Source organism: Aythya marila (genome assembly GCF_965140915.1).
Source record: "Aythya marila genome assembly, chromosome: 28".
NCBI lineage: Eukaryota > Metazoa > Chordata > Aves > Anseriformes > Anatidae > Aythya > Aythya marila.
The window spans coordinates 2,687,331-2,711,883 of NC_139069.1; the positions used below are offsets into that span (position 1 = coordinate 2,687,331).

At 49.3% G+C, this 24,553-nt stretch overlaps 1 protein-coding gene across 1 annotated transcript; it reads right to left on the reverse strand.

Annotated features, from left to right (window-relative positions):
- Positions 1 to 14,600: 14,600 nt before the first annotated feature.
- Positions 14,601 to 15,536, reverse strand: LOC309888290 (olfactory receptor 14C36-like; the record flags this gene model as incomplete). The annotated part of the gene is made up of 1 exon (XM_082780529.1): positions 14,601 to 15,536. The coding sequence occupies one exon, from the start codon at positions 15,534 to 15,536 to the stop codon at positions 14,601 to 14,603; it is 936 nt and encodes a 311-aa protein (XP_082636655.1).
- Between the last annotated feature and the right edge of the window lie 9,017 nt (positions 15,537 to 24,553).

The window sequence follows — 24,553 nt, forward strand, 5'->3', positions numbered from 1 at the left end:
AGTAAACAAGATAGGTCCCAGTACCAACCCCTGGGGGACACCACTTGTAACAGGATGCCAGCTGGACTAACCGAAAATCTTGGTTAAAATCTCTGAGGAGAGACGTGAGGAATGTTTTAACAATTCGTATCCATAAAGAACAATTCTGTTTGAATCCTGTCTGCCTCTGGGCCCTGCACTGGCAATTTAATTCTTGAACCACAGATGCAGTGTGTCCCAGTCTCCCCCTCATTCTAGTCAGTTTATCAAGTCTTCAGAAAATACTCCTCAAATTTATGAACCTGTTTGCTTTTGTTATTCTTTTGTTATTCCAGACTTCTCTTTCTAACAGTTACAGCCTTTTTTCCTGTCTTCTTCGAGATTAACTTAACACTGCTATAGATGTGACTGTCCCTGTGAATGGCTGGGGAAGAATGTTTTAATTACTCGTGAAGTGTCAATAAGAAAGCTGTTTGTGTTTGATGTCTGGGAGTTTCAGAAAAACTGATAACTACTAGTGACTGTTATGGGATACTATGCAGACCTTTGGTATCTGGCCAGGGGGGCAAGAGATTAAGAGGAAGGAAAAAGAAGCTGAAGGACGGCTGGGAGACAAGACCTGCAGAAAATGTTCTATAAACTTGGTATGGTGCCAAGTGAGTACAAAGGGGAGAGGAAGACTACGAGCCTTCAGCATGAAAGACCCCTAGAGACCCCCAGAAGAGACCCCCAGAGGAGACTGCGCATGCTCCAGTAGGAGGGACTGCACCCCGGAAGCTAATTAATAATCTATTTTTTTAGAAGTAGTAATGAATATGTATTAGTCTAGGAGCATAAAAATCAGCTGCTTGATGTAACTGGTGTGCGTCCTGGTGGAGCGGAGACTCCCGGTGCACCCAGCGCTGTTTGCTTACCTCTATTCCTTTATATTCTTTTAATAAATCCTATTTTTTTTATTTAATCCTAATTTGAATCCTGAGCCATTTATAACAGACATTATGAGCTTTGTAAGGACAATGGTAGCAGTGTCACAGGTAATCATAGAAACATGGGATCACAGAATCATAGAATGGTTTTGGTTCAAAAGGACCTTAAAGATCACTTCATTCTTCTTAACAGAGCTAAACAAACCCTAGACCACAAAGCTTGACAATACCCTAACCACAGATGTCACACCTTAAACAAAATACCAAACATTTGGTAACACAAAAAACTAATTATCCCTTAATCTTTAATTCAGATAGGTGAGCCGTAGTCCCTAATACCATACATGAACAAATAACATCGAAAGTCCCTGTACCTGTGCATTAACCTTCTCACCTTCAACACCCCTCCTAAACCTTCCCTTAAGGTGCTTGGCACCTTGGGGCAAGGCAAGAACTGAGGTTGCTGTGTAGTCAAATGGCATTCAAAGCTGAATTTGAGGGGCCATGGGTCTGATCAGCTTGTGGGCCACAAGGAGATGGGTGAGAATTCTCTGAGCCCTACCTCAGGATTGCCTGCCCCAGCAGGAGCAATGTGACTGTGGCAGTGAATGTGAGGCGACTTCTGCCTCTGCAGATGATAGGGCAGCAGCAGGAACCTGTCACACAAAGGGACTGTGAGGTCACTTGTGTCTGGAGGTGGCAGGTCAGCCTTGACTTCTCCCTGGGAGCTGCACTTTTGGGCTGACATCTGGCAGTGGCCCTGCTAGGCCAGCAGAAGGCACCTGTTTGGCATGCTGACTGTGGGATCCTCTCTGCCTCCAAACCCAGGGGGACGCAGACAGAAAGAAGGCCCCAACATGGGTTGTCCTGTCCCTTCTGCTTGAGTCCATGAGTGGGCAGCAGGAGGCACAAGGCTTGGCTGTGTGTAGCCAAGAAGCTGCAAGACCAGCAGCAGGCCCCTGGCTTGGAAGCTGCTGCTGAGGTGACTTGTGCCTGGTTGGCTGCCAGGCCGCAAGGAGCCTGCTGGGTTGGGATGCCTACTTCAGGAGTGGTTTCTACCCTGATGGAGCTTTCTTTGGTAATATGAAAGAGCTGGAGAGAAGAACTTGCCACAATGTGTGCCCTGGAAGTTTAGCGTTGGTCACAAGGAGGAAGAAATGTCCAGGGGAACAGTTGGTCTTGCTGCTGGAGACTGAGGCAAAGAAGGAATTAAGTACCTCAGCCTTTACCTTATCTCTAGATCATTACCAGATTTCCCCTCACATCTAATAAAGGACGATGATTCTCCGTAATCCTCCTCTATTTAAAGTATTTATATAAACAGCTTTTTATTGTCTTTGACATAAATATACAGATGGAGCTCCAGCTGGACTTTGGCCCTTCTAATTTTCACCTGCACAGCTCCGTAACATTCAGGACCCAGCTCCAGACAAACTGACAGCTTGCATGATAAGAAAGCACAGAAGAGGTGGAACCTGGCAGCCTTCCATATCCTGTGCTTCTGTTACTCTGTGCTGCAGTTCCATTCAACTGGTTATTCCTGTGTTATCCAAACTTTCCTGCAACTCCTGCTGCTGTTGTCTTGTCAGAGACAGCACAATCACAGAAAGGTTGAACCATCTGTGTACAGACATTAACACCTGACAGAATGAAACATCAGTGCGGTGCATACAAGCAGTGGTGCCTGCTCACCAGGAACCAGGCCAGCTTCCTACAGTGCTGCCTTATGAGGACCATGGCCACCAAGAAGATCTGAGTTATCATACTCAGCTCAGACCTGGTGTGACACCGCATGGACAAGTGCCTACAACTAGCTGGTAAAGACGTGAAGGTCTGGGAGTCCCTAGGACAGCCTGGTGTGGAAAGGAGCAAGGGTTCTACCAAGGCTGAAAGTCCCAACACTGAGGCCTGACTGAAACTCACTGCCACTGAGGCCTGTGAAGAGACATCTTGATAATAAGCACAAGGTCCTCATTATCTCTGTGCATGCACCCATGAACCAGGCAGAGGTCGTGCCATTCTCCTGCATTGGCCATGCACATTCCCATCTGCTACTGCCCCACGAAGAACCCTGAGCAATGTGGGAAGAGAAAGGATCTCCTTCCTAGGGAACATGGGCCTTGTGCTTGCTGACACACATCCAGTTTTCCTACACATCAGTGTCACCTTCACATTGCCTTTGTCTCCTTGTCCTCACTGCCTCCAGGGTTCTGCTCTAATGAGCTCCAAGGGAGTCTGTGTGAGTGCTGGCCCTCAGGGGGACACTGCAGGAAACTTGCCTCTGACTTGGACTTCTGGAGAGCTGTCTTCAATTGTCTCTGAGGGCCTGAGGTTCGTGGGCTCATCAGCAAAGCCCCCAGAGGGGTGATTGCAGTGCCTTGGGCTGGTGCTGTGCTGCTGAGCTGGGCCGGGCTCGTGGGACAGAGAGAGCTCGTGGCAAGAGGGCCCTGGTGCAGAGAGACAGGTGTGCCCAGGAGCAGCTCCTCTGCACAGTGCAGCAGGAAAGAGACACAGAGGCACAGACACAGAGAGAAGAAAAGGAGAGAGGGCTTGGAGGCAGTTGGCAGTGGGAGGATGCTGAGAGCTGCCTGCAGGAGAAACCTGCACAGCCCTTGACAAGGTAAGTGCCTGGCTGCAGGGCCATGCAGCTGCAGGTCCTGGAAGGGTCTCCTCCTGCTGGGTCTTGTTTCTGGGAGGGCAGTGGGCAATGCAGTAGGCTTTGAGAGTCCTGCTGGGTTGCAGTGTGAGGTGAGGAAGTCTGGCAGAAGCTCCTTGGAGTGTCATAACCTAGCTACCCCTGGTCAGATAAAAGAGGAGTGGCCAAGCCTCCTCTAGACCCTGTAGGGGGTGCAGCTGGGATATGGGACACTCCAGCTTTCAGATATCCAGCTCTGTCTGTGGGGCATCCTCCTTGGCTGCAGGCTGCTCTCCAGCAGGATGCAGCTCTCTCGTGGCATCCTTGTGTTATCCAGGTGCCCAAGGAAAAGACACCTCCATACTAACATCATGTCCATGCTGCTGGATGGCTGTCTGTGGGCAGCAGGAATGAGGCCTCTGCAGCCCTGTCTAGGAGGGAAGAGCTGAGATCCTGATCAGTCCCCTGGAGAAAAGTCAAGATGCTGTTCAGCTGCACTTGGACTGGGGCTTCTCTGCTCTCAGCTGTCTCCTGTTTCTTCTCAGGGCAGCACCTGAGAGGGATGGTCCTGTAGCTCATAGAGGGGTAGCCCAGGGCAGCAGAGAGCAGGACTGATGGGCAGAGCTGCTCTGCTCAGTCTTCGCCAGAGGACAAGTCCTTTGCCTCTTGGCACCCACAGGATATCACCTGGAGTGTGGAAGTAATGTCAGGGAGTTCCACCATCCAATACCTCTCCTATGTGTTATACGGGCAACTAGGATAAAATAAAGTGAGGAAAATAGTTGCAGCTTTGCTCTGCAATCAGCTCAGTCGTTTGCAATAATACTGCAAGACTCATTGGTCTGACATTTTTCTGAATTTGAGTTATCCACCCTTCTATTTCCTATTTTCCTCAGAGAAGTCTGTTCTAACATTGCTCTGCCTTCTCCTCTTCAACAGACAAGCAAGTACAAAGTCAGAGAGTGATGAACAGCAGCTCTGTGAGCGAGTTCCTGCTGCTGGCATTCGCAGACACACGCGAGCTGCAGCTCCTGCACTTCGCACTCTTCCTGGGCATCTACCTGGCTGCCCTCCTGGGCAACGGCCTCATCCTCAGCACCGTAGCCTGCCACCACCGCCTCCACACCCCCATGTACTTCTTCCTCCTCAACCTCGCCCTCCTCGATCTGGGCTGCATCTCCACCACTCTACCCAAAACCATGGCCAATGCCTTCTGGGACACCAGGACCATCTCCTATCAAGGATGTGCTGCTCAAGTTCTCTTTTTTGTCTTCTTCTTTGGCTCAGAGTATTCAATTCTCACCATCATGGCCTATGACCGCTACGTTGCCATCTGCAAGCCCCTGCACTACGGGAGCCTCGTGGGCAGCAGAGCTTGTGCCCAGATGGCAGCAGCTGCCTGGGGCAGTGGATTTCTCGATGCTGTCCTGCACACGGCCATTACATTTTCCCTGCCCTTTTGCAAAGGCAATGCTGTGGACCAGTTCTTCTGTGAGATCCCCCACATCCTCAAGCTCTCCTGCTCACATGCCTACCTCAGGGAAGTTGGGGCACTAGCATTTAATGTTTCTTTAAGCTTTGGTTGTTTTGTTTTCATTGTGCTGTCCTACGTGCAGATCTTCAGGGCAGTGCTGAGGATGCCCTGTGAGCAGGGCCGGCACAAAGCCTTTTCCACGTGCCTCCCTCACCTGGCCGTGGTCTCCCTCTTTCTTAGCACTGTCATGTTTGCCTGCCTGAAGCCTCCTTCCATCTCCTCTCCATTGCTGGATCTCGTGGTGTCATTTCTGTATTCAGTGCTGCCTCCAGCAGTGAACCCCCTCATCTACAGCATGAGGTATAAAGAGCTCAAGGAGGCACTGAGGATGTTATTGCAATATTCAGTATTTCAAAAAGGAATTGGTCTTCTGCATCTGATTCCCTGAAGGATACTTGGAGAAGGCAGAAATATCTTTGTTCCTATATTTCAAAAATTGTTCATCCTTGTCAATATTATTCCAATATGCTAAATATTTTCTTATGAATTTATTTTATAAATTTAAGATATATTTATTCCTCTAACTTCTACATTTTCTTTTAACCCAAAGTCCTCATGTAGAGGTACTGTTAAGCTCTTTGTAGCTAACTAAATAAAGGAACCAGCAGGTAGGCAGTTTCTGTGGATCTCATTTCTCATACACTCTTCTCAGGTACAGCAGTGGTTGTGGGATGAAGATCCCTGCTGCAACATGGTGGAAAGCCCTGGTGTCCTTTGGGGCTGCCAATTTCTGCCCTGGCAGGCACTCCCTCCCTGCTGCCTTTGGAGGGGACCTCCAAAGCCCATCTAGCCACCCCCACTAGCCACGCATGGACACCTACACCAGGTAGCCCAGGCCCATTTCCAGTTGGGTTTGGGGTATCTCCAGTTGAGGAGGACTCCCCCACTTTTGGGGAAACCTGATCGAGTGCTTGGTATTGGAAACATGATCCAGTTCTTGATATTGCTCACAGTAAAAGTGTTTTCCTGTGTGCAATTCCCATGTCTTGTCCAATCACCGGGCATTGCTGAGACTGTCAGAGGAAAAGATCTGAGAGCAAATCCGTGTCTCACAGACAGCTCATAGCAGCAGACAGAGATGAAGTAGACATGTTTTCTTGGTATTAGTTTGTACCAAAATGGTCACCGAGGCCTCTGTATTCAGTAAAAAGAGATCAAGGATGAGAAGAGCATGTATTGACAGGAAGTTCATAAAAAGCCACCAGGACAAGGGCCATTTTCTGCCCCTGCAGGAGACTGACCCTGGGCAAGGCCCAGCTTGGGAAGCAGCTGTGTTGGACGTTCATGGTGGGCAGTGAGCTGGGCAGGAGGCAGCTGTGTGCCCTGGGAGCACAGGAGGGAAGGCTGAGGGGCACCTGACCGCAGCCTGCCAGGAGCTGCAGGGATGTCAGGAAGAGCCCCCGCAGGGCCAGGCTGTGCCCTGTGATGTGCAGGGAGCCCTCATCTTGCCATGCTGCATGTGCTGGCTGCAGCAGAGGGGACCCCCAGCCAGGCCGTACATGGGGCATGGGGCTCTGCCACCCGCCTGGCCCCGCGTTTGACTCCTTGTCTCTGCTGGGCCCCACCTTCCACACTCAGATATGTCCCTTGGCTGTCGGCTCCCTTTCCCCTGCCCTGTGGGAATACCAAGCCAGGGCGGACAGGTTACCATTAGGTGTGCTGGTGCTTGTGTAATTCACATGGGTGATGGCATAAATGCTGGTTCCTTCACCAGTGATGCACATCCTTCTTCATGTTAGGCCAAAATCAACGTCCTTCTCTCTGCTTTTCCTCATGGATGAACTGGATTAGGTCTCCTTGATTATTCTGAGGCACAGTGCAATGCTCTTTGCCTTCTGCTACTCCAGCACAAGATGGGTGACTTTCCCTTACTCTGCACATTGACCTCACGGGTCATTCCACACTTTTTGCTTTCAAATCCTTAGTTGGACGGGGGCCATTTGCAAAGTGGGGCAAGCTGATGGGTTCTGCCTCAGCCATTTGAAGCATGCTATACTTGAGTTTTTCAGCCTGAGTTTGCTAAAGATGACCCAGGAAGGTCATCAACAGATGTTCAAGTGTCTAGTTTAAGTAAGGGAGAGTATCTCAGGTTTCCAGTGGCCATTTCAGATCTAGGTCAATCCAAGGAACCCACTGAAGAAGAGGTTTGTCTTTGAAGGGGTTTCCTGTGCTGGACTGAGCTGCAGTTACAGGGACAAAGACCACTGCTGGCAGTGGAGGTGCCCTGGGAACTCCACCATGCTCCACCTGATTTTCCCAAAGGGCTGCGGCCTCCTGCAGGTCTTTTCTGACATCTGCCGGTCCAGGGAAGTGCCTCAAACACAACAGGGCCACTGGAGGTTTTCCCTGGTTGCTTATGGTCAGACAGCAAAGCTCTGCCAGAATACCCAGTTTTTTTTTCAGTACTTGAATAATAAAGCAACAACTCATCAGCTCAAAAGACTCAATCCTTTCTGTAAAATGTCTCATGTGAAGTGTAATTTCTATCATGAAGAAATGTGATTTTTCAGGATGCATATTCATCCCAGGAGAAGAAATACTGGTGTTCACATGTAGTTGCATTGGTATCGCTTTTCTGTCATGGTGTGCTCCCTCCCTCATCTTCCAGGCACAAAACTCATCTTGATTACACAGACCCTGCTGAATTTCCCCTTTCCAGCTGCCTGTCTGGACCTATGCACTTCCCATCATTCTCCTGGTTTGCCCTCCTCTTACCGTTTAATCATTCAGACCATTCTCAGTGACCCAGTTGCTGCTTGGAGTTTCAGTGAGTTCAAGGTCGCCCATCTCTCAGCAGTCTGTCCAATGGTTTCCTTAGTAAGACCCTCCTCGTTTATCATTGAATTAGTATGATATGGATTAATATTAACACAATTACTTAAAATTTCCTATTAATCACTGTAAAATACATCATGTACAGTCATCCTTTTGGGAAGGTAAAAATCACTGGAGGCAATAAAATAAGGAACTTGAACTGTGTTTTTTTTTTTTTGTTTGTTTGTTTGTTTGTTTGTTTTTTGTTTTGTTTTTTTTTTTTTTTTTTAATTGCAGCATGATTTCCTGTTGATTGTTTTGAAATAGGAAAACTCCTGTTTTTCCCACCTAAACAGGGCTTCAAAGGAGAAACCCTAGACCAATATAACCAGGAGAATGATGCTCTAAACTGAAACAGAACAAAATTCAGCCTTTAAAATGAAGAAAGATTTTTATTAGATGCTCCTTGAAATCTTCCCCCTTAACTACAACATGAAAGCTCTCCAATTAGCTGAACAAGTCTTGAATACTTGAAGAAAATGGTGGGAAAGATATGGCTCCTTAGGAGTTTCTGTGTTTTAATGAGTTCCATTGCATGTTTTGGTGCTGAGTCAATGAAACTTGGGTACTGAGCGGAGAATGATGCAAGTGTGCGAAAAAGCAAACTCAAAAGGAAAAGCTGAAGTGACTTGGAGTATTAATGGGCCCCACTGAGGGCTGTTACTAACAAAGCCTCCCCAGGGATGTGTTAGGGCAGATAATTGGAGGCCATGATTAGACAGGCAAAGCACTGTGCTGAGAAAAGTCTTGGTTGATTTTGGTGAAGACAAAGCCCAAGGCCTGACCCCAGCTACTGCGAGTAGAGATCCTGCATCCCCCTGTCTGGCTCAGGACTTTTCTTGGAGGTCTGAGGAATGTGGTGGGCAGTGTGATGCCACGAGAGGAAAACTGGTATGACACCACCCTGCCTCTGCACAGGGTTGCAAGGAAGCAAAGAGGCTGCACTGCAATGACTATATCTCGTTTTCTCAAAAGCTCTAGGCAAAGTGTCAGGACTGTTGGGGCCTTCCCTTTTTACCAGCAACCTCTGTCTTTTCCTCTGCATGCTCTCCTATGCTGTCCCACACTTTGTCCTATTTCCTGGAAGTCTGCAGACACCCATCTCTGTTCACCACCTTGCTCTCATCCCAGCATTTCCATCATTTCACTAATGTCTCATCAACCCTCACCAGCTGTTCCTTGACAAAGGAAGCTAGGGTCTGATCATAGATACTCAGCAGCATCTTCCAAGCCAGGGCCCTGCTGCTGGCCTTGCAGCTTCTTGGCTAAACACAGCCAAGCCTTGTGCCTCCTGCTGCCCACTCATGGACTCAAGCAGAAGGGACAGCACAACCCATCTGGGGGCCTTCTTTCTGCCTGGGTCGTCCTGGCTCTGGAGGCAGAGGGGATCCCCCAGTCAGCATGCCAAGCAGGTGCCTTGTGCTGGCCTAGCAGGGCCACTGCCAGATGTCAGCCCAAAAGTGCAGCTCCCAGGGAGAAGTCAAGGCTGACCTGACACCTCCAGACACAAGTGACCTCACAGTCTCTTTGTGTGACACGTTCCTGCTGCTGCCCTATCAAGTGCAGAGACAGAAGTGACCTCACAGTCCCTGCCACAGTCTCATTCCTCCTGCTGAGGCAGGAGATCCTGAGGCAGAGCTGAGCTCCTCAGAGCATTCCCACCCATCTCCTCCTTGTGGCCCACAAGCTGTTCAGATCCATGGCCCCTCAAATTCATTTGAGGTTAGGGTTTTGTATAGGTCTCTTAAGCAGTTTTCTAGTGTTAAATAGACCATTTTAGTGCTACTATTAAGGGCAGAGATCAGAGTGATTAAGAGAGTAAGAGCTAAGGGAAGTGGCTATGGGCTGAGTTTTGTCTTCTAGGGATACGTTGAGGTCACTCATTAGAGTAGTGGATTCCTGTCAGGGTGCTGAGTAGCATTTAGGTTTAAGAATTAACTTTATAGGTTGAAGCTGGGGAATAGCTTTCTATGACTATTTTAAGTCACAGTTACAGCTGCATCAGCAGAACCTGAACCCTCTTACCTCTACAAAATCCTCAATTTTGGCTGGCAAAGCCCCTACTCCCTCCTCTCAGTGTTACATTTCTCCTGGCCAGGCTTCTCCTGATTTCCCCATATCAGTTATCTTTTTAGGGGCATGCTTATGATGCCTTTCATGATCTTAGACAGTCATATCTGTCTAAGATGTCTAACATCTGTCAGTTCTCTGTTGGCTACTCTATTTCTGAGAAAAGTGACACTTAAGACATGTCGGAAAAGGATACAAAAGTCCATCAGAACTCCCTGCCCCTGCAGCAGCCGCCCTGGCCCTCAGCAGATGTGCTGGCCGGCATGCATGGGGAGGTGCTGGCGTGCATCAGAGAGCAGCAAGGAGGATGCCGGAGAGGGCCAGGGCCAGGCAGGTGGCAGAGCCCCGTGCAGGGGCTGGCTGGGGGTCCCCTCTACTGCAGCCAGCACACGCAGCATGGCAGGAGGAGGGCACACAGGGCTTGTGGCCACCTTGCTGCAGAAGAACCCTGATATGGAGGACAAAGCTCTTCCTGCTCGGAAGGCCAAGCAGCTCCAGCTTCTCCCCACACCTCGTGTCTTTACCCCGCTCCCTGTGCACCACAGGGCAGAGCCAGGCCCTGGGCCCTTCCTGACATCCCTTCATATCCTGGTGATATCAGTTCAGAAGGACATTTGGTTCTCTCCCTGTTAGAATAATAAAACCAAATTTGAAATACATTGCTATGTTTAATTAGATGGAAGACTAGAAACTTTTTATGTCTGATGCTACCTTAGTCACTAACACCTTATCTGTAAGGCCATACAGAATTGTAACCCAGGATGGAGGAGAGGGATAAGATAATCTAGGGCTGGAGTATGTGCCTTTAAAGAATAGGTGAGGAACTTGTGGTATACAAACAGTACTATAGGCTGGGAGATGAGTGGTTGGAAAGCTGCCTGGCAGAGAAGGGCCTGGGAGTATTGGTTGATAGTCAGCTGAATATGAGCCTGCAGTGTGCCCAGGTGGCCAAGAAAGCCAATGGCATCCTGGCTTGTATAAGAAGCAGTGTGACCGGCAGGGCTAGGGAAGTGATTGTTTCCCTGTTCTCGGCTCTGGTGAGGCCGCACCTTGAGTACTGTGTTCAGTTTTGGGACCATCGCTACAAGAAGGACATGGAGGTGCTTGAGCAAGTCCAGAGAAGGGCAATGAAGCTGGTGAGGGGCCTGGAGAACAAGTCTTATGAGAAATTTAGGGAGCTGGGCTTGTTCAGGCTGGAGAAGAGGAGGCTCAGGGGTGACCTTTTTGCTCTCTACAGGTACCTTAAAGGAGGCTGTAGAGAGGTGGGGGTTGGTCTGTTCTCCAACATGCCCAGTGACCGGACTAGAGGGAATGGGCTAAAGTTGTGCCAGGGGAGGTTTAGGTTGGCTATTAGGAAAAACTTCTCTACTTGTGAGATATGTTCATCTCATTCGTGTCAGTATGGAACAATGCTAGGGCCGCATGGTATGATGAATGTGACCTTCTCTCTTACATACCCTTGTATAAGCACAAGTCTAAGAAAAACATTTCTAAGAAAAACATTTCTAAGAAAAACAAGTCTAAGAGTGGTTAATGTATATAATTCTTGTTTCTTGCAAAGGAATGTTTTAGCAATTCATGTCAATAGAGAGCTTGAAGGGAAATATATTTGTAGACTTTTCCTTGAAGTCTCTGATATCTGGGGGGGGGGGGGGGGGGGGGGTCAGAATAACTGCTAACTATTATGACTATTGCATGGGACACTATGCATATGCAAGTTTCTGATATCTAGCCAGGCGATTAAGGAGACGGGGAGAGCTGAAGAACAACTAAAAGACAAAGCTTGCAGGGGACATTGCACAAGTCTCTGACATACAGACAAGTTGGACAAAGGAGAAGGACAAGAGGAAGGAAGACTATGAGCCTTCAGAACGAGAGACCCCCAGAGGGACCACCAGAGACTGATACGCATGCTCCAGTAGGAGGGTTCGGATTCCGGAAACTAATTATAATAATCCTGTTTTTATTTTTTTTTTTTAGAAGCAGTAATGAATATGTATCAGCCTAGGAGCATAAAAGTCAGCTGCTTGATGTAACTGGTGTGCATCTTGGTGGAGAAGAGACTCCCGGCGCACCCAGCGCTGTTTGCTTACCTCTATTCCTTTAATAAACTGTAAACTTTGATTATAGTCCTATTTTGAAGACTAAGCCATTTATTACATACTGAAAGGGTTGTTAGACATTGGAACGGGCTGCCCAGGGAAGTGGTGGAGTCACCATCCCTGGAGGTCTTTAAAAGACATACAGATGTAGAACTTAGTGATATGGTTTAGTAGAGAACTGGTTAGTATTAGGTCAGAGGTTGGACTAGGTGATCTAGGAGGTCTCTTCCAACCTAGGTGATTCTGTGATTCTGTGATCATCTTGTCAAACCTTCTTCTAGGGACAGGGACAATTTCCATTAGATTAGGTTGCCCAAAGTCACCTGCCAACTGGCCTTGAACAAGGTCTCACCTTTCTGCATTAGAGATTAAGCAAAAATTTATTGGGAGGATTTGGTGTTCTGCATAGGGTGTTAGGTCTGTGGCTGGGGTATGGACAAGCTTCGTGGTTTGTGGTTTTCTTTAGGTCTGCCAAGAAGTCATCTAGGGTTAAATAAAGTGTTTTAATGTTAGTGTTAAGGGAAGAGATTAGGATGAGCAAGAGAGTAAAGGTAAGGAAAGGGGCTATGGGTTAAGTTCTGCTTGAAGGGATACTCTGAGGTGAGGTATTACTGCAGGGGATTTCTGTCAAGGTGTTGGAGCAACATTCAGGTTTTGGGATTAGGGTTACTGGTCAAAACAGGGTAAGGGTTTTACATGACTGTTTTAAGCCAGTTTTAAAGCACCATCAATATTGCATGAAACCTCTTACCTCTACAAAATCGTTAATTTCTGCTTCCCAAGCTCCTCTTCCCTCCCCTAAATCTCACTTCCCTCTTGGCCAGGCTTCTCCTGTCATCCTCATATTGGTTTTCTTATTGGGATCAGCTTTCTGTTGGCTTTCATAATCTCACAGTATCTGTCTCACTCTGTTGGCTACTCTGTTCCTGAGACAGAAGTGGTGTTGTAGTCGGTAGGGAAAAGGGCACAAAGTTCTGTAGGAGCATCCTGCACGTTCCCATCCACTCCACACCTCCGCAAAAGTGTACATCCTATGAAGAAGCGTTGGTTCCAGAATGACTCCTATGGATCCAGGGTAACATTTTGCAGACCTTCGTGCAGGATTTACCTCCTCTCAGGCATCTTGGAGGCAGTAGCCACCCCTAAGGAGAAAACTAAAAACACCTATGAGGTATGAGTTTAGTCAAAATTTGAGATCTCTGACATGACAACCAGAGGTGCTGCTCTGCAGAGCAAGGGAGCTGTGGTGCCTGGGGCACGGGGGCACTCTGCAGGGCCATGCTGGGCAGGCTGGGAGGCAGACCCAGCTCATGGTGTCACTGCCATTGCCCCAGGGCTGCAAGGAGTCACTCGCCAGGCTCCTTTGCTGGGGCTGCTGCATGCCCTGGGGCTGCAGAGCTCTCCTCTGCCTGCTCACAGCAGATTGAGCACTTGAGCTCTGGTCAGCCCACCTCAGACAGGCTTTTGGTCCGTGGGCTCCATTCATTGCTGTCTCCTGGGCTCACGCTGGCCTGACAGAGGAGGCCAGAGAGTGATTTTTTGCAGGCCTGGGTTAATGGCAGTGATATTTCCTTGTTTCTCACGGCCTTCTCACATGTCTTTCTCATAACCCTTCCCACTGCCCAGCACTGCCTCCCAGGTGGGAATAAGTCAACCTTCAGAAGGGCCTTTGGGCTTCCTTCATCATCCTGGTGCTTATTAGGATCTTCCTGACTCCCCACAGAGCTCAGAGGGAGCCTTCTTGTCCAGTGTGTGGACCTGTATTGGCTCTGACTGTGACGAAGTAATTCTCTGCAGAGCAGCCCCTGTGGTGCTGTGTTTTCAATATGTGACCGTTATGGGTCTGGCTGGGATGGAGTTAACTTTTCCTGTAGAAGCTCACCCAGTGCTGTGCTCTGCTTGAGTAGCTAGAACAGCACTGGTATCACGGTTCTGTTTTGTCTACTGCTGAGCAATGCTGTCACAGCATCAGGAATCCCTCTAATTCCCCCTCCCCAAAGAGCCAGCAGGCTGCGGGTGCGCAAGAGACAGAGAGGGGACATCACCAGGTCAGCTAACCTAAACCAACCACAGAGATATTCCATACCATATGATGTCACACTCAGCAATAGAAGGTGGAAAATGGAAGGAGAGGGGAGAGGTGGGCTCCCGTTGTGAAAACGTCTGTCCTCCTAAAAATCAGACGCATCTATTGAGGCCCTGTTTCAAGGAAGTGGTCAAGCATCACTGTCACAAACAGTTTTGCTATTTATTTTTTTTTTAAATAGCTTCTTTGCTAGTTCCAAGGAGATGGGAATACACTGCAGCTGAGACCTATGAATTTCTGCTCACTTCTTTATTGTCTATAGCTACACAGAAAGCCTGGCTTTACATATACATGAGATGATTAGGAAAAGTAAAGAGATAAATGAACAGGTAGGAGGCTAACAATGATATTAATTAAATCGACTCCACAACATGGAGGACATATTTATCAAGAAAAATAATACCAAATTACTTTCCTAACTGTTTCTGAGATAAACTCGGAATGTAAAGGCACATTATACTTTCTTAAGAAATATGTATTCAAACAATTTCCTCAGTGCATCCTTGAGCTCCTGGTTCCTCATGCTGTAGATGAGGGGGTTCACTGCTGGAGGTAACATGGAGTACAGAAAAGATACTGCAAGGTCCAGGGATGGGGAGGAGAATGAGGGGGGCTTCAGGTAGGCAAACATGATAGTGCTGACAAACAGTGAGACCACGGACAGGTGAGGGAGGCATGTGGAAAAGGCTTTCTGTCGGCCCTGCTCAGAGGGCATCCTCAGCACTGCCCTGAGGATCTGCACATAGGATAACATGATGAAAACAAAGCAACAAAAGGCTAAAGAAACACTAAAAACTAGTGCCTCAACTTCCCTGAGGTAGGCATCTGAGCAGGAGAGCTTGAGGATCTGGGGGATTTCACAGAAGAACTGCTCCACAGCATTGCCTTGGCAGAGGGGCAGGGAAAATGTGTTGGCTGTGTGCAGGACAGCATTGAGAAAGCCACTGCCCCAGGCAGCTGCTGCCATCTGGGCACAAGCTCTGCTGCCCACGAGGCTCCCGTAGTGCAGGGGCTTGCAGATGGCAACGTAGCGGTCATAGGCCATGACGGTAAGAAGGGAAAACTCTGCTGACATCAAGAAGACAAAGAGAAAGACCTGTGCAGCACATCCTTGATAGGAGATGGCCCTGGTGTCCCAGAGGGCATTGGCCATGGCTTTGGGCAGAGTGGTGGAGATGCAGCCCAGGTCGAGGAGGGCGAGGTTGAGGAGGAAGAAGTACATGGGGGTGTGGAGGCGGTGGTCACAGGCTACGGCGTTGAGGATGAGGCCGTTTCCCAGGAGGGCAGCCAGGTAAATGCCCAGGAAGAGCGCGAAGTGCAGGAGCTGCAGCTCACGCATGTCTGCGAATGCCAGCAGGAGGAACTCACTCACAGAGCTGATGTTGGGCATTTTCTGACATTGAACACTGTTGTCTGTAGAGAAGTAGAAGGCAGAAAAAAATTTAGAAGACAATTCTGTGAGGAAAACCTACTGCAAGCCTTAGAGCACTCTCATCTGAAGCCTCTCTCTTTGCAAAAGGAGCTTTCTGCAGCTCTATCGCTTGAGTCCCAGCTGATGCTTGGTGAGACTGGCACTGCAAGCATGCATTACTGGGGACTTTAGAGGTGTCCTTCCTTCTGTGAAGCAGTCAGAAAGCAGCAACAAGCGGGAAACTCAAGTTCAGTCCACTTATGGGATCCATGAACTTTGCAGGGTTGTTGCAAAGAACACCTCCAACCACACTGTAGAGCGAGTCAGATTTTATTATGCTTAGTAGAACAATCACACTCTTGTGTTTCCAAAGAAGTAGAGACAGCTTAAAGCAAAGAAGCCCCAACCCCAGTGCAGATGGACAGAATCCGCACCTTATCTCCAGGTACATGAGCAGGATCTCAGCTTTTCCCTCTTCTCCAAGAGTGCAGAAGCCTCATTCCAGCTGCCCACAGACAGCCATCCAGCAGCACAGACATGGGTTTAGTACAGAGGTGTCTTCTCCTTGAGGTACCTGGATAACACAAGGATGCCAGGAGAGAGCTGCATCCTGCGGGAGAGAAGAATGCAGCCCAGGACAATGCCCCACGGACAGAGCTGGATATTCGAAATCTGGGGTGTCCCAATACCCAATCTGCATCCCCTGCAGTGTCTGGAGGAGACTTGGACACCCAACTCTTGGCTAAAAAGGGCAGCTGTGTTATGACACTCCAAGGGGCTTCTGCCAGACTTTCTCACCTCACACTGCAACCCAGCAGGACTCTCAAAGCCTACTGCATTACTCACTGCCCTCCCAGAAACAAGACCCAGCAGGAGACCCTTCCAGGACCTGCAGCTGCACGGCCCTGCAGCCAGACCCTTACCTTGTCAAGGGCTGTGCAGGTTTCTCCTGCAGGCAGCTCTCAGAATCCTCCCACTGCCAAGTGCCTTCAGCCCCTCTCTCCTTCTCTCCTCTGTGTGTGCCAGCTGCGGTCAGAGCCCCCAGCCCTACTGCGCTGTGCAGTGGAGCTGCTCCTGGCCACAGCTGTCTCTCTGCACCAGGATCACTTCTGAAATGAGTTTTCTCTGTCCCACGAGCCCGGCCCAGCTCAGCAGCACAGCACTAGCCCAAGGCACTGCAATCACCCCTCTGGGGGCTATGCTGATGAGCCCACGAACCTCAGGCACTCAGAGACAATTGAAGACAGCTCTCCAGAAGTCCAAGTCAGAGGCAAGTTTCCTGCAGTGTCCCCCTGAGGGCCAGCACTGACACAGCCTCCTTTGGAGCTCGTTAGAGCAGAACCCTGGAGGCAGTGAGGACAAGGAGTCAAAGGCAATGTGAAGGTGACACTGATGTGTAGGAAACCTGGATGTGTGTCACCAAGCACAAGGGCCAGGACTTGACATCCAACCCATTTTAAGGGGGATCCTTTCCCTTCCCACCTTGCTCAGGGCTCTTTGTGGGGCAGTAGGAGATGGGGATGTGCATTGCCAAGTGCAGGAGAATGGTACGACCCCTGCCTGCCTCATGGGTGTGGGCGAGGAGGCAATGAGGCCCTGGTGCTTTAACAATCAGCTGTCTCCTTAGAGGCGTCAGTGGCAGAGACAACAGCCATAGCCATGGACACAAAGACCTGAGTCCTGTTGAGACTTTCAGCCTTGCCATAGCCCTTGATCCTCTCCACACCAGGCTGTCTGAGGGACTCCTAGACCTGTACGTCTTTTCCTGCTGGCTGCAGACCCTCTTCTGTGTAGTACCACACTAGATCTCTGAGGAGTCTCATAACTCAGATCTTCTTGTTGGCCATGCTCCTCGTAAGGGAGATCTGTGGGAAACTGGCCTAGCTGCTGAGCAGGCACCACTGCTCATATGGCATCCCTTGTGGTGCCCAGGCCCTCCTCCTCCTGGCCACTGTTCACTCAGCAAGGTTCCATTCTGCCCTGATGTGTGGGTTTCTCTTCCTGTGGTGCAGTATGGGGTTCTTCTCCTTGTAAAAGCCAAGAGGTTTCTGTAGGCAAAATCCTGCAGTTTCTCAAGGTTGCCCCACACTGATGCTCCATTCTGTCAGCTCTTCATGTCTACAGGCAGACAGTTCAAACTTTGCGTGTGATTGTGCTATCTATGAGAAGACAACAGCAGCAGGAAAGTTTGGATAATACAGGAGTAACCAGTTGAATGGCATTGCAGCACAGAGCCACAGAAGAGCATGGAAAGCTGCCAGGTTCCACCTCTTCCGTGCTTCCTTCTCATGCATGCTGTCAGTTTGTCTGGAGCTGTGTCCTGAATGTTATGGGGCTGTGCAGGTCAAAATTAGAAGGGCCAAAGCCAAGCTGGAGCTCAATCTGTCTGTGACTCTTAAAGACAATGAAAAACTCTTTATAAAAATACTATAAATAAAGGAGGATTAAGAAGAACCATCATCCTTTATTGGATGTAGTGGAAATCTGGTGAAGATCTTGAGATAACGTAAAGGATGAGGTACTTAATGCCTTCTTTGCCTCCGACTAGGTCAGCGAGACCAGTTGTTCCGCTGGACATTTCTTCTTCCTCATGGCCAGTGCCAATATTCCTGGGCACACATTGTGGCAAGTTTTTCTCTCCTGCTCTTTCCTACAGCCAAAAAAAGCTCCATCAGGGTGGAAACCACTCCTGAAGTAGGCATCCCAACCCAGCAGGCTCCTCGCGGCCTGTCAGCCAACCAGACACAAGTCACCTCAGCAGCAGCTTCCAAGCCATGGGACTGATGCTGGCCTTGCAGCTTCTTGGCTAGACACAGCCAAGCCTTGTGCCTGCTGCTGCCCACTCATGGACTCAAGCAGAAGGGACAGGACAACCCATGTTGGGGCCTTCTTTCTGCCTGGGTCCTCCTGGCTCTGGAGGCAGAGGGGATCCCCCAGTCAGCATGCCAAGCAGGTGCCTTCTGCTGGCGTAGCAGGGCCACTGCCAGATATCAGCCCAAAAGTGCAGATCCCAGGGAGAAGTCAAGGGTGACCTGCCACCTCCAGACACAAGTGACCTCACAGTCCCTTTCCGTGACACATTCCTGCTGCTGCTCTATCAAGGGCAGAGACAGAAGTTACCTCACAATCACTGCCACAGTCATATTGCTCCTGCTGGGGCAGGAGATCCTGAGGCAGAGCTCACCTCTCTGTTGTCCCCTACAGGCTGGGACTTACCTTTCTGGTTTAGAGAGTAAACGAAATGTTAGTTGGAAGGTTTACTGTTCTGTTTGTGGTGTCAGGTCTCTGGTTAGGGTATGGGAAAACATTATGGATTAGGGTTTTGTTTAGTTCTGGAAATAAGTCTTGGGATAAATAGAGCATTTAATGTTAGTGCTAAGGGCAGGGATTAGGGTGAGCAAGAGAGGAAATGTAAGAAACAGGCGCTATGGGCTGAGTTTACTTGAGGTGATATTTTGAGTTTTGCTTTACAATAGTGGATTCCTGTCAGCATGTTAGACTAACGTTTAGGTTGAGGGATTATTGTTATTGTTTAAAGGCGTTACAAGACTGAAGTCAGTGTTACAGCAGCATCAACATTACAGGAACCCTCTTACCTCTACAAAGGTAAGCTTCCGAGCTCCTCTTCCCTTCTTCTTCCCTCCCCCAAATCTGACGTCTCTCCTGGCCAGGCTACTCCTGACCTCCCCATATCAGTCATCTAACTGGGATCAGCTTTCTGATGGCTGTCATTATATCAGAGTACCTGTGTCAACTCTGTTGGCTACACTATTCTGTAGTATTAGAATACTCATTACTCTGTTGGCTATTTTATTCGGTTACTCACAAAGCCTCCCATGGGAATTGTTAGGGCAGATAACTGGAAGCCATGATTACAGGTTGGCAAAGGCACTGTGCTGAGAAAATCACTGTTTATTTTGGTGAAGCAGAAGGGCCAAGGCCTGACCCCAGCCACTGGGAGGGGAGATCCTGCACCCACAGCATCCCCGTGTCTCACTCTTCCTGGGGTCTGTGGGGCAGGGGGCGATGCCCATAATGTCATGTGAAGGACAATGGTATGACACCTTCCAGCGTTTGCGAAAGGTTGAAAGGAGAATTCATAGTCCCAATGCCATGAGTAAAACACATCTTCTCATAAGCCATGGCCAAGGGGACAAAGGTGTCAGTGCTGCTGCAGCCTTCCATTCTTGTCAGAGCCCTCTGCCTTCTCCTCTGCATGCTTTCCTGTGCTGTCCCACACTTCCATGAAGGCTGCAGAACAACCACTTCTCTTCACCACCTTGCTCTCACTCTGCTGTTCCCATGATTTCACTGCTGCCTCTCCACTCTCACCAGCTGTTCCTTCAAACACAAGGGCATGGGCTGATCCAAACTCCCTCTGGGTGACCTCTGGAGCCACAGTACAAGTGCCAGTGCCTTACCTCCAAGTCAAGAATTTCATCTGACTATCGAATCTAAATCTACCCTCTTGAAGTTTAAAACCATTCCCCTTGTCCTATGATAGAGTCATCGAAATCATAAAAGCACAAATTTGGAAAGGACCTACAAGACCATTTAGTCCAACCTTCCTATCACTAATACTACTCACTAAGCTACTAAGCCATATCTCCTAGCAACTTGTCCTGGTGCTTCTTGAACACTGAGGGTCAGTGATTCCACCATGTCCCTGAGCAGACCATTCTAGTTCCCGACTACTCTTTCAGAGAAAAAGTTTTTCATGATATCTAATCTAAACATCCCCAGGCACAACTTGTGGCCATTTCCTCGAATCCTATCATTAGTTAGTTATCTGAGAGAAGAGGCTGACCCCCACTTCATCACAACCTCTCTTCAGGAAGTTGTAGAGTGCAATGAGGTCTCCCCTGAGCCTCCTCTTCGCCAAAGGAAATAATCCTAGTTCTCTTAGCCTCTTCTCATAAGACCCGTACTCTAGCCCCCTCAACAGTTTGGTTTCCCTTCTCTGGACATATTCCAGGACCTCGATGTCCTTCTTGTAATGAGTGGCCCAAAACTGAACACAGTGCTCGAGGTGTGGCCTCACCAGAGCCGAGTACAGGAGGATGATCACCTCCCTGCTCCTGCTGGCTGATCTATTTCTAATACAGGCCAGAAAACCCTTGGTCTTCTTGGCCACCTAGGCACACGGCTGGCTCATGTTCAGCCGAGCATCCATCAACACTCCCAGGTCCTTTTCCTCTTCACAGTCTTCTAGCCAGTCTGCCCCAAGCCTATAGTGTTGCATGGAGTTATTGTGGCCAAAGTGCAGGACCCTGCACTTGGCCTTGTTGAACCTCATCCCATTCACCTCAACCCAGAAATCCAGCCTATCCAGGTCCCTCTGATGGGCCACCCTACCCTCATGCGGATCGTCACTACCACCCAACTTGGTGTCATCTGCAGACTTACTGAGGGTACACTCAATCCCCTCATCTAGGTCATCAATAAAGACATTAAACAAGATAGGTCGCTGTACCGATCCCTGGGGGACACCACTTGTAACAGGATGCCAGCTGGACTAACCAAAAATCTTGGTTAAAATCTCTGAGGAGAGACATTATGGGCTTCACAAGGACAATGGTAGCAGTGTCACAGATAATCATAGAAACATGGGATCATAGAGTCATAGAATGGTTTGGGTTGGAAGGGACCTTAAAGATCCTCTTATTCCAACCATCCTTCTACTAGATCTGGTTGCTCAAAACTCATTTCAATCTGTTCTTGAACACTTCCAGGGATGGGACATTCACAGCTTTTCCAGGAAACCTGTTCCAATGCCTCACCATCCTAAAAGGAAAGAATTTCTTCCATATATCTAATTTAAACCTGCCCTCTTCTAGTTTAAAGTCATTACTCCTTGTCCCTTCACTACACTCCCAGACAAAGACTGTCTCCCCAGCTTTCCTGTAGGTCCTCTCTAAGTACTGGAAGGTTGCTCTAAGGTTTCTCCGGTGCTGAGTAGTACCAGTTCTCTCAGCACGCCTTCATAGCAGAAGTGCTCCAGCCCCTTGATCGCCTTTGTGGCCCTCCTCTGGACCTCTTCAAATAATTCCATGTACTCGAACTGCCGCGTTAAACCACAGAAGTCTTTTTGGCACACGGTGTGGGGCACAAAGGGTTGAGATAAGGACAGATCTTACCACAGAGTGCTAAAGTTAAATTGTTATAAACATTAGACCAGTTTAATAGTTGCTGATCACAAGGTCGACATTTTGGATTTCAGGTCTGTTGGGCTTGTTTTCAGAAATGTGTTGTATAGCACATTACTTACTGCACGTGTTCCCATTGTGCTCTTTATCATTCCTGGGTCTGGTTTAAAGTTATTTTGCTATGTTGTGTAGCACTGGCTTATGAGTCAGGAAAATTACTGGTCATGTGACAAATCTGTTCTTTGTACTGAGCATTGCCATCACCTCCATACCTCAGGAACCATCACTCAGAAACTATTAAGAACTACACTCTTCACCTTTTTGCTTTAAGGAGCTAATCTAGGGGAGGAAAAGGGAGGGACACTTCTCCACTTCTTCACCTCCCCCTTCTCCTCCAGGGTAATTACACTAGCTCTAAAAAGCTTAGAATATCCATGGGATGGGCCCACTGTGATGTCTCCAGAATGTCTTTCAGCTATTGTTTATGGATAAACAGCTCTTGAAGAATGCCCTCCAGAGACCTGCCCCAAGGCCGGAGAGTTAGGAGTGACAGGGAGCATGGGAGGATCTGGGCAGGCACCTAGAGCAGTGGGCACCTCCAGTGCTTTGGAAGTTCCCCCCTGAGCACGTGCAGAATCCTTAAAAACTGCAGAAGTGCTTGAAAAGGAGGGGTTATCACCTTGGCAATTCCAAAGGGAATTCCAAAGGCAGCCTCAGTCAGTGTCACTCCAACCCCTGGGACAGGCCCTGCAGCTACTCCAACACCTCTGACATGTCCCGCAGCCACTCCAGCCACTGTGACAGGCCCCAGACTAGACCAGACCCCCCAGGTCTGCTCTTGCTAGGCCAGAGCACAAACCTGTGCCAGGATCCGTTGCCTCTACATGCAGGAGAAAACAGAGGGTGTGACAATCAGGCTCCTGAGAATGGAAGAGAACTACTGCCCAGAAAAGAAAGGAGGGAGAGGAATGTTGATCTATGAAACCTTGACATAGACTTCCCCACGAGAGGGTACTTCCAAGATCCAAAAGGGTACAGGTGGAGTTTCGGGATAGCTGCCTTCAAGAGAGAGGATGTTAAAGAGCTGTCTACCTTGCCCAGTTCCTGGGAGGACCCTTCCATTTGTGGACTTGTTGAAGGTCAAAGAAGAGCAGGTGCAGATGGTTACCACAATGTTCTACTAGTTGGGGACAGGCTGGACATCAGTCAGTAATGAGCAATTGCACTGTGTATAGCTTGCTTTGTACATGAAAATAATAGTACTAAAAATAATTGCTATTATAATTCTTTCTCTACCATTTCAGTCCTTTCAACTGCCCTGACCTGAACCGATAAGCATGTGGGGGGGTTGGTGTGAGCTAACTGCTGTGTGGTGCTGAGCTGCCTGCCAGGTTAAAGCACATCATGTTTGACAACCACAGTCCAGCAGCACAAATCACACTTCTAAAAATCTTGTGTTCAGAGAGGAGCAGTAGATGATCAGTTCAGTCTGCCTCAATGAGCAAACCCCAGCAGAGACCCTGCTGCCTTGGGGAGCTGTCAGCCCTGAGGGACACCTCGAGGGAGCCCAAGGGCACAGAGCAAGCGATGCCATGGTCAGGTGCTGTGCTGCTGAGCTGGGCCGGGCTCCTGGGCACAAGCGGAGCTCCTGGCAAGCACTGCAGAGAGACAGCTGTGGCCAGGAGCAGCTCCTCTGCACAGCGCAGCAGGGCTGGGGGCTCTGACCGCAGCTGGCACGGGAGAGGAGAGAAGGAGAGAGGGCTTGGAGGCACTGAGGAGCGCAACAACAGAGGGCAGCGTGTGGCAGGACACATCTGCAGGCTCTTGGCACCGTGAGGCTCTGGCAGCAGGGCCATGCAGGTGGGGTTGCCAGAGGGGTCTTCTGCAGCTGGCACATCCGACAGCTGATAGCATCTGTGAGGATGGCTTTTACTCTATATTTAATGTGGAATGGAATGTGCTATACACAATGGCATTTAAAAAAGGGCATTTCCAGAGGAAAACTGACGCTTGGTTAATCTGAAGAGGAAGGCTTTTTTAGTTTCTGTGCTTTCTGAATCTTGCAGTGCAGTGGAAGCATGGATGTGGTCTGTGAGCATGGACAGGGAGGAGATGTGGGGACATAGAACCATCATCCAGCAGGGAGGCAGCAGGGACTTGGGCAGGCGGTGAGAGGGAGCTGCTGCCACAAATGCTGTGCGAGGGAGGGCTCAGGCACCTCCCCACAACCCCCTGCACAGCAGGCGCCTTCCCTGGGACACCCCCTGTTCTACTCTCCCACCAGCTCAGCCTCTGCCCTCAAGCCCCCGCTGTCCCCAGCAGGAGCTGCCTTGTCTGCAGGCAGAGCTGCAGCACAGGAGGGTCTGCTGAGTGTCCGTCTGTCCCTCCCTGGCCTTGCCTCCCCTGGCAGCAGCACGCTGGCATTCCTCCTGGCTTCTCCAGCTGGCCGTGCTGCTGCTGGTCTTGTTTGCAGGCTGGCTGGGGACGGGGGTTTCACATGCCCGTGGGGAGAGCCCTCGGTGTGCTTGGGGGAAGGGGAGTAGGGGGACAGGGTGGGGGATCTGGAGATGTGTGCTTTGAGCCTGGATTCCTCTGCTCTCAGCAGTGTCCAGGTTCTTCTCAGGAGAACCTCCTTAGTGCAATTGCCCTGCAGCTTAAGGACACGCCAGCAGAGAACAACTGAAGGAACAACCAATGAAGGAAAGGGATCTGCCAATTGTCTACATGCAGTTCGGCAAATGCTTTGAGAGGTTTAACTGAAAAAAATGAACTGTTTTTTCTCAGATAATCCTGATATATTATCACTCTATTTCTCTTCCTTTAGCAGGACAACATACACAAAACAAGCAA